We start from the raw sequence: 15,077 nt of genomic DNA, 5'->3' as shown, positions 1-15,077 counted from the left end.
AATATTATTGCGTACCAGATTTTGGTGGGTACTCCGATCAATCATGGAGAAAATATAAGAGCCAGCTATCTTTTCCAGAGTTGTCAATTGATGACGTCGCTGCCCAGGCGTTTGTCTTCTTCGTAGCGGGCTTCGAGACCTCATCAACCACGATAAGCTTCGCTCTTCACGAGCTAGCTCACCACAGTGACATCCAGAAACGTCTCCAGGAGGAGATCGACTCAGTTCTGAAGCAAAGTGATGGACAAATCACCTACGATGTGATCAACAGCATGCACTACCTCGATAAAGTAGTCTCAGGTATGTACGAACATATAGTTTCGTGCCCTGATATTTTATTCACAATTTAGACTGACATTCAAGTTTGTGAAGAAACCCTACTTTAAATTCGAAGTCAGTGAAAGAATTGTGTTTATTGTTTCCAACTCTAATGGAAAGAAAAAGGTCGTAGTAAATATTATTCATCTCACAGACAAAATTAAAAGAGGAAATAAAGAGGGAAAAATCCAACAAGTACGAATCGAACCTAATCATAAAGGTTTGGTTCCTATTGTCTTTGAAGAATAGTGCAAAACTGTCTTCAAATTACGTGTTATTTACCAAAACTTCTTTCCCTTTCAACTTGAAAGAAATAATTTATTGTGCAGTTTTTTAGCTTTTTAATAATTCCTCAGGAATTTGTTTCAATAATGGCGTTCCTACTTTAATTCGCGTTCATGTATTTAGATATCTTGTTACAACTTCGCCAGACATGGTTCGTGTACCATATTTTGCCACACAGAGCATGATGTTCACATTTCCTATGGCAGTCATCATCTCTATGTCTAAAACAGTTTCTGTCAACAGAAAAGTGCTCATTCTCTCCAGGAAGAGCCTATCAAATCAGTATACCTCTACATTGTCTAGTTATGTAATACTCAAGCCACAAATGAAGTATCCCAAGAAGCTGACAAATTACTTTTCTACGTTTTCAACATTTTCCTCGATCCTATGACGAAATGACCTTGTTCATCTGACCTATATTTGTCTGCATCTTGATTTACGAAGCCCGTTCCTTTAGACATATCATAGAATAAATCAGCAGACTTTTAGCTTCGTCACCGGCCGGAGTGGCCGAGCGGTTCTAGACGCTACAGTTTGGAACCGCACGACCGCTACGGTCGCATGTTCGAATCCTGCCTCGGGCATGGATGTGTGTGATGTACTTAGGTTAGTTAGGTTTGAGTAGTTCTGGGTTCTACGGGACTGATGACCTCAGAAGTTAAGTCCCATAGTGCTCAGAGCCATTTGAACCTTTAGCTTCTTTTTGATGATGGATATGGGTTGTAGGAGCCCGCCAGATGCAGCACCCTACTTGAGAGTAGGACAGACAAACGGAGATAAGGTGGTGGAATCCTGTGGAGTGCTAGGGTGCTATGAGATATCATTCAGTTAACAATTTTTTACTGGCAAGAGTTTTATATTCACACTGTCTACAATCCTGCGGCCGTGTTGCCTGAAGGAACAAAGTAGCACATCAGCACCCGGCGAGCAATATGCAGTTGCAGGCCCCGGCGTTGTCGGAGGTTCAGTGCTGTGGCTCTGTCGTAGGAGCGCCCTGTGGCCGTCGCCCCAATACAGCCTGGCGTGGCTGTCAGAGATTCAGTGCTCTTGTTGAGTGAACTGCACTTATGGACAGCCCCAGAAATTTGCATACCCCTGTTGTCGGCTGTCGAGGTGACATGTAGGTGGAAGAGCCAAAAGTCAGCCTGAGAGGCGGTTCCAGTATACAGTCAATTAGGGGGTGTATGTACTGCACAGAAGTGACGGATGAGGCACAGTGCTCTCAAACTGAACAACTTGCAGACAGGTAGACTGATTCTTCATCCACAGAAGATCGGCCCGGCCATCTTCAGTCAGTCAGCATTGCGACCGGTAGGAGCGCAGCTCAGAGTCGAAGTTCCATACACAGCCGGATGGCTGCGAACTTGCATCAGTGAACCCCAAGGCGGCGCCGGCTGGAGTCAGTTCGTTGATTCATCACGGCACCTTGCAACTAGTAGAAAGGATCTTCCTTCGGTATCCGTGATACAATTGGAACGACCTACTCTGAGAGTGAGAGGAAGGAAGGCGAGGATTTTATAGCAGTCAATCACGTGATTCCCTCTGTATGGGTGATCGAACGTGCTCCCGATTTCTGAGCCAGTCAGCACTCTTGGTTGGCCTAATGTTTAGCTTCATGGCGTCAGACCGATTCTTCATGCGAAGTTTTCAAGATAAATACGTTCTTATGTCATCCCTAGACGGATTCACTACACGTAGCCCCATTACGGAAGAGCACTGCGCCTTGTCTGCTCTGTTGTCTATCAGGGGAAAGTCCCCATCGCCTGTGTCGTGGTGTAACGTCCGTTTTTAACAGTGACGTGTGAGGAAGGGATCTCCAGGCGTACGTATCTCCTATTTCTTCTACGCAAGTACACGTATTATTAATACTCTTCCGTTCAGATTTGGAAGTTTTGTCTCTTGAATTCTTTTGTTGTAACATAGTTCGCATCCTTTTATTTGTTGTTTTCATTACTGTGAGAGGTCCATGAAGCATCTCACCTCACTATTCATCACATTTGCCTGCGATAGTAATATATTCTCACCACATGACTCGTATTCTGTAACCAATGTACAGTGTGACAATTGCCGAGACTACAGGTTTATGCACTGCTTCATAATTAAACTTGCTTAGCTTCAATGCCAACCATTTTAATATATGAGAAGGCTCTTTCAACCCCAGTAGCCACTTAAGGGAAGCAAGATCAGTAACTGCCTTAAATGTTTGTTCACATAAATAACAGCAAAACTAGGAAACGGCATAAATAACAGCTAGCATTTATTTTTCAAAGGCCTAATACTCGCTTTCTATCTTGTTCAGTTGTCTCGATGAATAAGCTACTGGATGTTCCCTGTTACCCAACATTTGGCTCAAGACATTACTATATGCCATATTGCTCACATCACAGGACGGTGTGAACTCTTGCTCGTAGCCAGGAAATACAAACACATGACTAAATGCCAAAGTATGTTTAAATTTCTCAAAGGCATTTGACATTCTGCTGACTTCTCGACTTTCACTTATTTTGTTAATAGACAATTCAAGGGCTTGACAATTTCTGTAAAATCCCCTGTGAACTTCCTATAATAAAAATGACTGTAACCGTTTTGTATCCTGTGGCGGTACAAAATCACGGACCATTGATATTAGCTCTGATTAGAGATTAGATTAGATTCAGTTTTCGTTCCATAGGCCCAAAAATTGAGATGATTCTCGTGGGTGTGGAACATGTCAGAAAATATTGTATTTATCAGGAGATTGTCGAAATAGGTGAATACAATGTGGTAATCTGGAACAGCTAATATTTACAGAGTTAACACGCTGTTAGAATGAAACACTGTTATGCACTATTCATAAATTTATCATACACAATATACCTAATCTTGACTGTTGTGACCAACTGCTGTCAAAGCTGAAATCCAACCGATATTTTTACTTAAGATGGCTTAACAGTCTCCGTTAAGATATTCATCTATGGAGCAGAAGGAGTTGCCTATCAGAAAGTCTTTCAAACTCTGTTTAAACGGTGCTTTATATGAAACCAAGTTTTTAATGGTTGCTGGCAATTTATTGAAAACGTGTGTTCCTGAATTTTATGGAACATAGGCTTATTTTTAGACATCAGCCAAAAGGTGCCATTTTCTTGTTTCACCTGCAAGTGAGTATAAGGCTGGGGGAAAGAGAGAGAGAGTTAATAACATATATTCGTAACAAATGAAATAATTATTGAGGACAGGGGATTCAATTGAAAATGGCTCTTCGTAGTTCATTATCACTCATGAACAGTGGTTTGGAATTCTTAATGTAATGCTCTAATCCTTCCTAAATGAAAGAAAGCAAATAGCATTTAAACACTCAGTCATTAATTTGTCACGCACGTTTTCGTTGCAAGTTGAAATGCATATAACGATTTGTAGCTACAAAATATTTTAGAAACTACATCTAACAACAATAGAATGTGGTCATTTGAAAGTAAATTTTTGAGGTTTGGCGTTCTGCCAGTGCATGAAGCAAGAGTGTAAAAAATAATTTGAAATAGGTAAACAGCCGCAAATAATAATGATGTCACTACTTTGTCAATTGCTAAGTTTATTTTGACGGTGAGTGAGGGGCAAAATAATACTCACAAGTAATTTCATTAAAGTCATACCACATTTCAAGGTTTCATCTCTCAGCCTCAACTCCTGAAATTTCTGCTGAAGTTCGAATAGGATCACAGTGCAATTTTCACTCACACATTGTAATTTTAGGGCGACCTTGTTGTAACACCATAATAACCTCAGCGAGATAACCACTACCTTAGTACTGTAGGCCAAATGTAGACCAAAATTGTCTTAAGATGAAACACACTATTTCTTGTTATATAGACATTTTTGACTGCTTATGTATTTCAATTTTTTTAAGTGGTGTTTTGAATTTCATCATTTTATTCAATTCTTGACATTATGTGGCACCCCACAGTTGTCTGGGTAATACTAATGTATTCATTACTCATGTCAGAACCGTACAAAAATCGATACATATTCTTGACACGAAATTCATTCTATATTATGAACTACATAAGTTAGATTCAAGCAAATTCACAGATGATATTTCATTGGTCATCTCTATAGAACTCTTCCACAAAATCGAACAGCCTACTTAAAAACACAGGAATATGCTTTACAATGATAGTACAATATGAAATGAGGAAAGAACTTAATTGATTATTGAAAAAAATTGTTTCACTGTTCATGTTACAGAGACGCTGAGAAAATATCCGCCAGTTGTTATACTCAACAGGGAATGCAATACTGAGTACAAGATCCCTGGTACTGATATCGTTCTGGAGAAAGGTACTAAGATCTTGATACCTGCGTATGGTCTCCACCATGACTCAGAGTACTTTCCAGACCCAGAACGTTTCGACCCCGAGAGGTTCTCTGAGGAGCAGAAGGCCCAGAGACACCCCTACGTTTACTTGCCGTTTGGAGAGGGACCACGCATCTGCATAGGTGAGTCAGAGAACTGTTGCACATGTCGTCGTATCTCGTTTTCTTTCTTGAAACCACCTCACCACTATTTTTTTATTCCTTTCAACTTTGACCTCTTTCAGTAGTATCACACATACTAACAAAAAATGCTTCTGCAAAGTTAAGCTTGGACGTACTGTATGTACAAGGAGGAAATGTCGAGGATATGGAACATTTCATAAAAACAAAACTGTGTAATGCATTTTAGAATAGATATAATACCGTTATATTTCTCTACACAGACACTTAAAAAAGTGGAATAAGAGACAAAAATACATGTTCAGTTACAATTTCTTCCAAATCATATCACAGTCACTTAAATGTATACATACTAATGTGCTCAAGACAATCCGTAATGTACTGGAATCAAGGATAGTACAAAAAACAGAGTACATAACATACAGAAATAAGGTATTAGATATAATTAACATTATATGATTCACATAAAGAGTTTACCACAAATATTTCCTGACCCATTAATATTATCGTTATTCTGTTTTCGCCCAAATTATTTCTGAGAAATTTCTCACAGACCAATAGCCATAATTACAGAGACGTCGGTATAAACTTCACTTTTTTTAAATGGAGCTATGGTGATGTGTTCTCCCAATATCGTAATCCTCTAGGAGACAATGGGGCTTTACCCTTGTAGGTTCGGAGTAATTGTAATATTTAGAACTTACGATTTGCCCATTTTTAACAAGAAACTGAGCTTCCTATTACTGCTACACAAGCAAGTTTACATAATTTCTCTACCTTCTTTCAGCTTATTGTTAAGCGCCATTGGTAAAAAGCTCTAGCCTTCTCCATACCATGTGAAAATTACAACCAATGTTATTATGTCATTAATAACAGTCTAAAGATGTTAGTTGACCTTATGTTTGGGGTGTAGTTCAACATCAGATGACCTCTCAAAAAATACTTTACAAAACAATCATTAACACATGGTAATCCAGATCAAGACTTGATGCCAGATGATAAATACCAAGTAACATAGTTGATGAAACAATTTTAAATGTAGTCAGTGCGGCACGTTCAAAACCACAACTGTAAGTTACCAGTGGCAACGTCAACAGACATTTGAAGGAAATAATGCATCCAAAAATTAACAACTGAACACGCCAGATGACATGCTGACCATTGGACTACTTAAGCCCACGAGAGAAACTTTTTTGTTTTTATTTAGATTATTCGTCACGTTCGATGCCACAATGCCATGATTAATCATGAAGAAACTAAGAAAAAAACCATGAAAGAATGAGTGGCAAACAACAAATAGATGTAAAATGCAACTAAAATAGTAAAAATGAGAAAAGTAACTAAAATAATAAAAACACTGTGATAGAAGCCGACACCAGATGGTGTTAAAGCCTTATGACCAAGTACAAAATATAAAAATGTATTACAAAATGATACAAAGTTATAAAATCGATAAAACAACAGGAATCTTCTAAAACATAAATGAACGCAGTCATGTGTCACTTCCACAAATGCACAGAGATGCGCTAAAGGTAAACAGATGTGCCACCTACATTCAGAATTCCAGAAACAATAGTGATTGATGCAAATACATTCTAAATACATTCTAAAAGAAATATTAATAATAACAAATGCAATCGGTTTCCAAACAAACGTATTTTATTTTACTTGTAATAGAAACGAAAGATGAATAAAAATGAAATAAAATTATTATCCGCTGTAAAGAAAAAAAAGTAAGTAAGCGCGAAAGGAGACATGTTAATGAACCATCAAATCGTGAAAAATGTTGGGAAAGCCAGTGCATGCCACTTGCGAATTCCTCATTGACAACAATTTCCGGACCGGATCGGCGATGCACATAAATTTCCAATTTTTCAAGAATATAGAGGTTCATCATGCACAATGTCCAAATCATCATTGATGAGAAGCAAAAGATGACCATTCACCCTCAAATGGAAAGCAAGTGCACTATAGCTTTTGTAAGTGCGCTCTCTGAATCGTGTTGCTAAATCTCTCCCCGTCGTGAGAGAGGTTTAGGGAAATTTACGCTCATCGCCGAGCCGATTCGGTAGTTTATCTGCACCTACATCTACATATGTACTCCAAAAGCTGCCGAAGTCTGACATTTACCTTCCCTACCACAATTCTCACATGCTTATTCCATTTCATATTGCTTTGCAGTGTCGTGTCTAGATATTTAAACGACGTGACTGCGTCAAGCAGAACACTACTAATGGTGTTTCCGAACATTAGGCGTCTGTTTTTCCTTCTCATCTGCATTAACTTACATTTTTTTACATTGGGAACTAAGAGTCATTGACTTTTCTCTAAGTCATCTTGTAACCACCTAGTCACTCAAATTCGAGACCTTCCTCTACACCACAGCATCAACAATAAACAACCGCAGATTGTTACCCACCCTGTCTGTCAGATCATTTATGTATACAGAAAATAGACAAATTCGAGACCTTCCTCTACACCACAGCATCAACAATAAACAACCGCAGATTGTTACCCACCCTGTCTGTCAGATCATTTATGTATACAGAAAATAGATTGTTACCCACCCTGTCTGTCAGATCATTTATGTATACAGAAAATAGACTTCCCTAGTGGGCTCCTGCCGATATCCTTATCTCTGATGAATACTCGCCGTCGACGACAACGTACTGGGTTCTATTACTTAAGAAGTTTTCGAGCCACTCACATGTCTGGGAACCTATTCCATTGCTCATACCTTCGTTAACAGTCTGCAATGGGACACAGTGTCAAATACTTTCTGGAAATGTAGAAGTATGAAAACTGCCTGTTGCCCTCCATTCATAATTCGCAAAAGGGCGCAAGCCAAGTTTCGTACGAACGATACTTACTAAAACCATGCTGATTCGTGCATATAAGCTTCTCAGTCCCAAGAAAGTTTATTATATTCTAACTGAGAATATGTTCAAGGATTCTGCAGCAAACAAGAATTTTGCTGGCCCGTACTTTTACCTTTCTTATATACTGGAGCCACCTGCGCTTTTTTCCAGTCTCTTGGGACTTTGCGCTGGGCAAGGGATTCGTGATAAATGTAAGCTAGGTAAGAGGACAATGCCGTACACAACTTCTGTGAAACTGAATTGGGATTCCATCCGGACCTGGTGATTTATTTGTTTCCAACTCTTTCAATTGTTTCTCTACGCCGTGGATGCTTGTTACTGTGTTCTCCACACGGGAATCTATGCAGTGCTCGAATGCCGGTATGTTTGTACGATTCTCCTGTGTCAAACATTTCTTAAATGTGAAACTTAAAACTTCAGTTATACTTTTGCTATGTTCTACTGCCACACCAAGCTGGTCTGTGAGTGACTGAATGGAAGCCTTAGACCAGCTAAGCGATTTTACTCAGGACCAGAATTTTCTCGTGCTCTTGATTGGATTTTTTGCTGATTTATGAGGGCTGTAGTTGTTTTATGCTTCACGCATAGATCTTTTTACAGAGGCGTGGACCTCAATTAACCACTGCCTTTCGACGTTTGCGCGTTCGCTTTGGAACCAGTAGTGCAACAGTTTTTGCTTCCTCAGCATTTTCCGAATTTCGTAGTTAAACTACGGTGGGTCTTTTCCGTCCTTAATCAAATTACTAGGCACATAGTTTCCCAGCTTGTGATAAACAATCTGTTTAATCTTTGCCCATAATTCCTCTTCCTCCATCTTACTGGATCTAAGAGATTCAATTCACTGTCTAAGTGAGAGACTAACAACTGCTTCTCTGCTCTTTCTAGCAGGAACACTCTCCTAGCATTCTTGATGAGTTTATTAACTTTCGACTTACAACGATCTCTCTAATCCCCGTCTCTATACTGATGCTCTCGCTAAGGTCCTGCCTGTTTGTAGCTACAAAGTCAAAGATATTTCTATAGCGTGTGTGCTGCCAAACTAGCTGCTTAAGACAGTTTCCAGAAAACGTATTCGAAAATGCTTCGTAAGATTGTCTGTGTGTACTCCCTGCAATGAATCCATAGACGTCCCAGTCCATACCCAGTAGGTTAAAGTCGCCTCCAACTAGTATTGCATGGTCTGGGTCATGACCTGCCCTAGCCAAAAAACCCTCATGTGCACTCCAAAAATGCTCTCCGACCTGAGTAGCTCCTACCTGTATACTCGCTTCTGACCAAAAACTTCCTTTGAATGGTTCTAGAAATGTCACTGCGAATTCGGGTGGCGGGTAGAAACATCAAAAAATTAACTTGGTTTCTCCTATACCTGTTATACGCATCCAGATAATTTCACTGTCACACTCATTTCCAACTTCAACGCAGACAATATTTTTCCAGCCGCAATGAGCCCTCCCCCTCCTATGGTGTCTAATCTTTCTTTCAGATATACGTTCCACGACTCTCTAAACAGCTCAGAGCCTTTTAGTTCAGGTTTCAGCCAGCTCTTGGTCCCAAGAATAATTTGAGCGCGAATGCTTTCCTGGAGAGCAGTAGATTTGGGAGCTTCGTTATGAATACCTCAACAACTTACTGATAAAAGTTTGAAAGTGGAGGAGTCTTTACTCTAACCGTGATCTGACTTCCCTTTCCGCATATTGATTGGTGAGCGTTCCTCAGAGTTTAAAATGTTCAAATGTGTGTCTTATGAGACTTAACTGCTAAGGTCATCAGTCCCTAAGCTTACACACTACTTAACCTAAATTATGCTAAGGACAGACATATACATCCATGCCCGAGGGAGGACTCGAACCTCCGCCGTGACCAGCCGCACAGTCCATGACTGCAGCGCCCTTGACCACTCGGCTAATCCCGCGCGGCGTTCCTCAGAGTACTTCAAACTACCGCCTAGCCTAAGAAACCCCCATGCGCATTCCAAAAGTGCGCTCCTACCTGAGTAGCTGCTTCCTTCGTGTAGTGCAACCCTGACCTACAAATCCCCACTCAATAACAAAGGTCTACAAATCTGCTGGCAAGACCATCACAGTCGGTTGAGACCCTCCACTCGGCTCCAAATAAAAGGACACCTATCAACTCTGGGAACTGTGCTGCAAATTGCGAACTCTGTCTGCACCCTGCACTTGAGGCCAGATGCCTTCACCACCTCCACCAACCTCCTTAGAAACTGATATGACCTCATAACTAGTGCAATAGGCGTCGTTGGTGCCAACATGAGCCAAAACGTGCAGACGACTGCATCCTGAACGGTCTATCTCTCGTATGATGTCCACCAGCAGACACACCTAGTGCACATTGGCTTTCATTCCAGCCCTATCTGCCTAAAGGGCTCCATAACGCACCTGATGTTGGAGTCCTGATAACTAGTAAACCCCTCTCCTGGTGCGCGTGCTCGTATCCTGCTAAAGGAACGTCCACCTCCTCACTCACAGAGCGAATGGGTAAGGCCAGACGGTCGGCCTTCACGTTGACCTCCGTCTCGAGCGACGCTAACGCATTACCACCTGCCACTCGCTCTGCTGTGAGTGCAGTTCCACTGCGTCTGGTACACTAGGAGTTGTCTTAGAAGCAGAGCCTCTGGGCGAAACAAGCGACACCTGGGGTGTACCATGCGATGCACCAGATTCTCCAACACCGCTACTCCCAAAGGCAGCTGCCTGAAGGTGACTGACAGTAGCCAAAAGTGCATTCACCTGTTCGCAAACTGCAGCCAGCTTCTCCTTCGTCCACACAGAACATGCACACATCCTACCCATGCTAGCAAGAGTAAATGAAGAAGTAAACTGTAAGAGCAGAGCAACTTACTACCCTCTTGATATGTCACCAATGGATGTTGTTGTCTTAATGATACCTGGCTATTCAGAAGAAATGAAAACTGCATTATTTCCTTCAAATCTGTATTGACGTTCTTGTTCACTTAGCACTAGTAGCTTAAAATTGTGATTTTGTTCGTGATGTTATTTCGTCAATTATGTTACTTGGTATGTGTCATTTTACTACCTACATTGTAATGTGTGACATGTATTTCTGAATCATGACTTGACCTGGATTATCATGTTCTTATGATAGTTCTGTAAAATATTTTTTGTCAGATCATCTGCTATGGGGTATACCCTAAATGTACACACATCAAAAAAAGTTTCGCATCACCTCGGTTCCGAATTCCGGAACCTGTACAGAAAACTGGAATAAAGTTGAACATCAGCAACATTCCGCCCTTTTTATTACTCATGAAAACCACACATTGCATGTCGTATCACAATACAGCGAGACCTTCAAGATGGTAATCCATATTGCTGTTCAGACCAATACCCCTAATTCCCAGCTGCACGTCCTCTTGCACTGATGCATGTCTGTATTCGTCGTGGCATAGTATCCACAAGTTCATCAAGGGATTGTTGGTACAGATCGTCCCACTTCTCAATGGCGATTCGGCTTAGATCCCTCAGAGTGACTGGTGGGTCACTTAGTCAATAAACAGCCCTTTTCAATCTATACCAGGCGTGGTCGATAGGGTTCATGCCTGGAAAACATGCTGACCACTCTAGTCGAGCGATGTCGTTATCCTGAAGGAAGTCATTCACAAGATGTACACGATGGGGGCGCGAATTATCGCCCATGAAGACGAATGCCTCGCCAGTATGCTCCCGATATGGTTGCACTATCAGTCGGAGGATGGCATTCACGTATCGTACAGCCGTTACGGCGCCTTCCATGACCACCAGCGGCGTACGTCGGCCCACATAATGCCACCTCAAAACAGCAGGGAACCTCCACCTTGCTTCACTGTCTGTGCAGTGTGTCTAAGGCGTTCAGCCTGAACGGGTTACCACCAAACACTCCGACGATTGTCTGGTTGAAGGTATATGCGACACTCATCGGTGAAGAGAACGTGATGCCAATCCTGAGGGGTCCATTCGGCATGTTTTTGAGCCCATCTGTACGCGCTGCATGGTGTCGTGGTTGCAAAGATTGACCTCGCCGTGGACGTCAGGAGTGGAGTTGCGCATCATGCAGCCTATTGCGCACAGTTTGAGTCGTAACACGGCGTCCTGTGGCCGCTCGAAAAGCATTATTCAACATGGTGGCGTTGCTGTCAGGGTTCCTCCGAGCCATAATCCGTAGGTAGCGGTCATCCATTGCAGTAGTAATGCCTGAGCGAGGCAGTACCTGTCTCTGTATCTCCTCCATGTCCGAACAACATCACTTTGGTTCACTCCGAGACGCTTGGACACTTCCGTTGTTGAGAGCCCTTCCTGGCACAAAGTAACAATGCGGACGCGATCGGACCGCGGTACTGACTGTCTAGGCATCTAGGCATGGTTGAACTACAGACAACATGAGCTTTGTTTGTACCTCCTTCCTGGTGGAACGGCTGGAACTGAACGGCTGTCGGTCCCCCCCCCCCCCTCCCCTCTCCCCGTCTAATTGGCGCTGCTCATGCATGGTTATTTACATCTTTGGGCGGGTTTAGTGACATCTCTGAACAGTCAAATGGATTGCGTCTGTGATACAATATCCACGATCAACGTCTATCTTCAGGAGTTCTGGGGACTGGGGTGATGTAAAACTTTTTTGGTGTGTATATAATGTAATAAAGAAGTTTAACTAACATCTGTTGACTGTTATTAGCGATCTACCAGCATCGGTTATAATTTTGACATATATCAACACGGTTGCAAGGCTTGTGCACGACATTCGCCATACCATTTCTTTCTGGAATTCACAGTTCAGTATTCCCACTTGGTTACTGCAGGTATTGGATATGCTCATCGATCTCTGGACCACATGAGTGAACTCTTAAGCATAGAAAAATCTCAAAACCGCAAATTTACGTTGTCAGAGGAATTTCTCAGTGTCTACATTTCTTTTATGGAAGTACCTCTGTTTTTCTCAGTTTCTTCTTATGTTATTGATTAATGAACACTAGCTCTTGTGGGTTCCATTACCTTTATCTAGAGCTGAACAGAAAACTCTACATTCTCGTAGTCAACAGTTTTTGATGGATGATTGATGAACTGTTATAATCTTATACATTGGACCATAATAAATGGGAAAGAGTGTTGGGTGGTAAAATACTGTAATTAATATCAAAATAAAGAAAGGACAACGAATATAAAAGAAAGACATGTGGTTGAATAGAAAATTTGAAAAAAAATTGAGCTAGTGTAAAAATGAAAATTCAACAAGAACAGTTTCAGATGTCATACCTTGTTCACAAGCAAGAAAATGCTACAAAAATTTTACAGATTTATATGAGATATTTAAACTAAATTAAAAACTTACTAAATATTAGTGTATGCTCTAATACCAACGAAAGTGTGATACGTTTGCATAACAGGTTGTTAAGTCTCATCCTAGGTATCGTCTTTGTGTCTTATCTCAGTATAAGGGAGTATATTAGTGAAGAGTAACAACTTTTTCTTGTTTCAGGGATGAGATTTGGCCTGCTGCAAACGAAAGTCGGGCTTACGCACATTCTCGCGAAGTATAACATAGAACCGTGCGAGAAGACCATTCGAAATCTCTCCTTCGAATCCAGGGCGTTTATCCTTACGCCAAAGGGTGGTATCCAATTGAGACTGAGCAAGAGGAACAAAGTATAGTGTTCATCTACTATGATAGAACTTTTGACTAATCATTGTAATTTAAAAAATTTCAAAACTGTACATATTGAGTAATAGATATTTCGCTGTGTTTGTTGTCATATTCTTTGTAATGTGTAGAATAGAATGAGAGACAACCAACTGTTGTAATGAATAATTGTGCCATAATAACTCATAGTCCAGGCTTGATATTAGAATTACATAGGTGACTGAACAAGCACATGTACGAAATTCTACTAGAGGCTACTTTGAAATGAGTACTAAGGGCAGAATATGGCATCCACGGTTTCTAAATTTAATTACAATAAAATTATGTGTATCATCTTTTCCATGACATTTCGTTTGATATCACTTGTTGCAATCTTCTTAAGATATAGTTACCTTCTCATATAGTATCATTACATCTCTTGATATAAGAATGTGATGAATTAGTAGCAAACTGCCTCTGAAGATAACTATTTTAGCCACTACCTTCATTTTCACTTTTGATCACAGCTTACCAACCTTTAAATCTCAAAACCTACATGACATGTACCATAGTCAATTATGAGTGTCATTACTTTCACCATTACTATCATCATTCTCATGCAATGTATCATCTTACTAAGTAGTATAAATTTTGCTTCAGTTTAGATGTTTAAAAGAGTTTTTATTAATATTCTAAAATAATTTTTGTACTGAGTAATTTTGCTCCATTTTCTGGAAGACAGACTGGACAGAATTAATAAAAGCAATATAGAACCATATAAAGTTGTTTTACATTTCATTTCCTTTAGCATCATAAAGCATATAAAAATGTCATGTTATGTACAAAGAGCTCCAGAGGAACACAATAAGTGAAGAAGCATTCATGGAAAACAGTAGAGCAATCTATCGTTCAGAGTTATTATCATCCAGTACATTAAAACCATAACATACACTTCAAAATATACAAGGAAATAGATTTCAATAGGTCACAATTTTGGTGTAGGTGATTCGCTTATTGCACAATGTCTTCCTCTTCTTTCTTCCCTGGGCTTATCCCATGTTTTCAGCACGGTGAACTGAATTTGGATTATTTAGTGGTAAAGGCTAGACAAATACCTTTCTTGTCGCCACCTCTTCCCTCCAGGGATGGAATTTGTGTATCCCATACGTCTCCACCTACGTAGCTTTATCCACGTGGAAGTGTGAGAATGTTTTCGAAATATTTGTGAAGTGCGTAAACTACGCGCAATGTGGGTATCAGTCTGGTATTCACCTAGTCAGATATGAGAAATTGCCTAAAAATCGAACCCAGACTGACTGGCACACTGGCTCTTGTCTTTCACCTGCTAGGTGAATTCCATGCAGGAGCGGCGTACCTCCCAGGAAGCTGCTTGTAACCTACCTGGCTATTTTTTGTGTAAAACTGTTTATTGGACACAAAAACATTTAAGTGCAACGGTATACAAACGTTGATGCGAAACTGGAGCACTACTAACAC

The 15,077-nt window shown here is 40.7% G+C and overlaps 1 protein-coding gene across 1 annotated transcript in view; it reads left to right on the top strand.

Moving 5' to 3' along the window:
* LOC124798539 (cytochrome P450 6k1-like) overlaps window positions 1-14,047 on the top strand; it is a 50,472-nt gene extending 36,425 nt beyond the window's left edge. Inside the window, exons 5-7 of the mRNA XM_047261989.1 lie at window positions 79-300; window positions 4,825-5,076; window positions 13,440-14,047. Coding sequence (XP_047117945.1) covers window positions 79-300; window positions 4,825-5,076; window positions 13,440-13,612 — 647 coding nt within the window. The 3' untranslated portion in view covers window positions 13,613-14,047. The remainder of the gene's footprint in view (window positions 1-78; window positions 301-4,824; window positions 5,077-13,439) is intronic.
* The last annotated feature ends 1,030 nt before the right edge of the window (window positions 14,048-15,077 follow it).

Source organism: Schistocerca piceifrons, chromosome 5, assembly GCF_021461385.2.
Source record: "Schistocerca piceifrons isolate TAMUIC-IGC-003096 chromosome 5, iqSchPice1.1, whole genome shotgun sequence".
Lineage (NCBI taxonomy): Eukaryota > Metazoa > Arthropoda > Insecta > Orthoptera > Acrididae > Schistocerca > Schistocerca piceifrons.
This window is presented reverse-complemented; position numbering and strand designations above follow the sequence as displayed.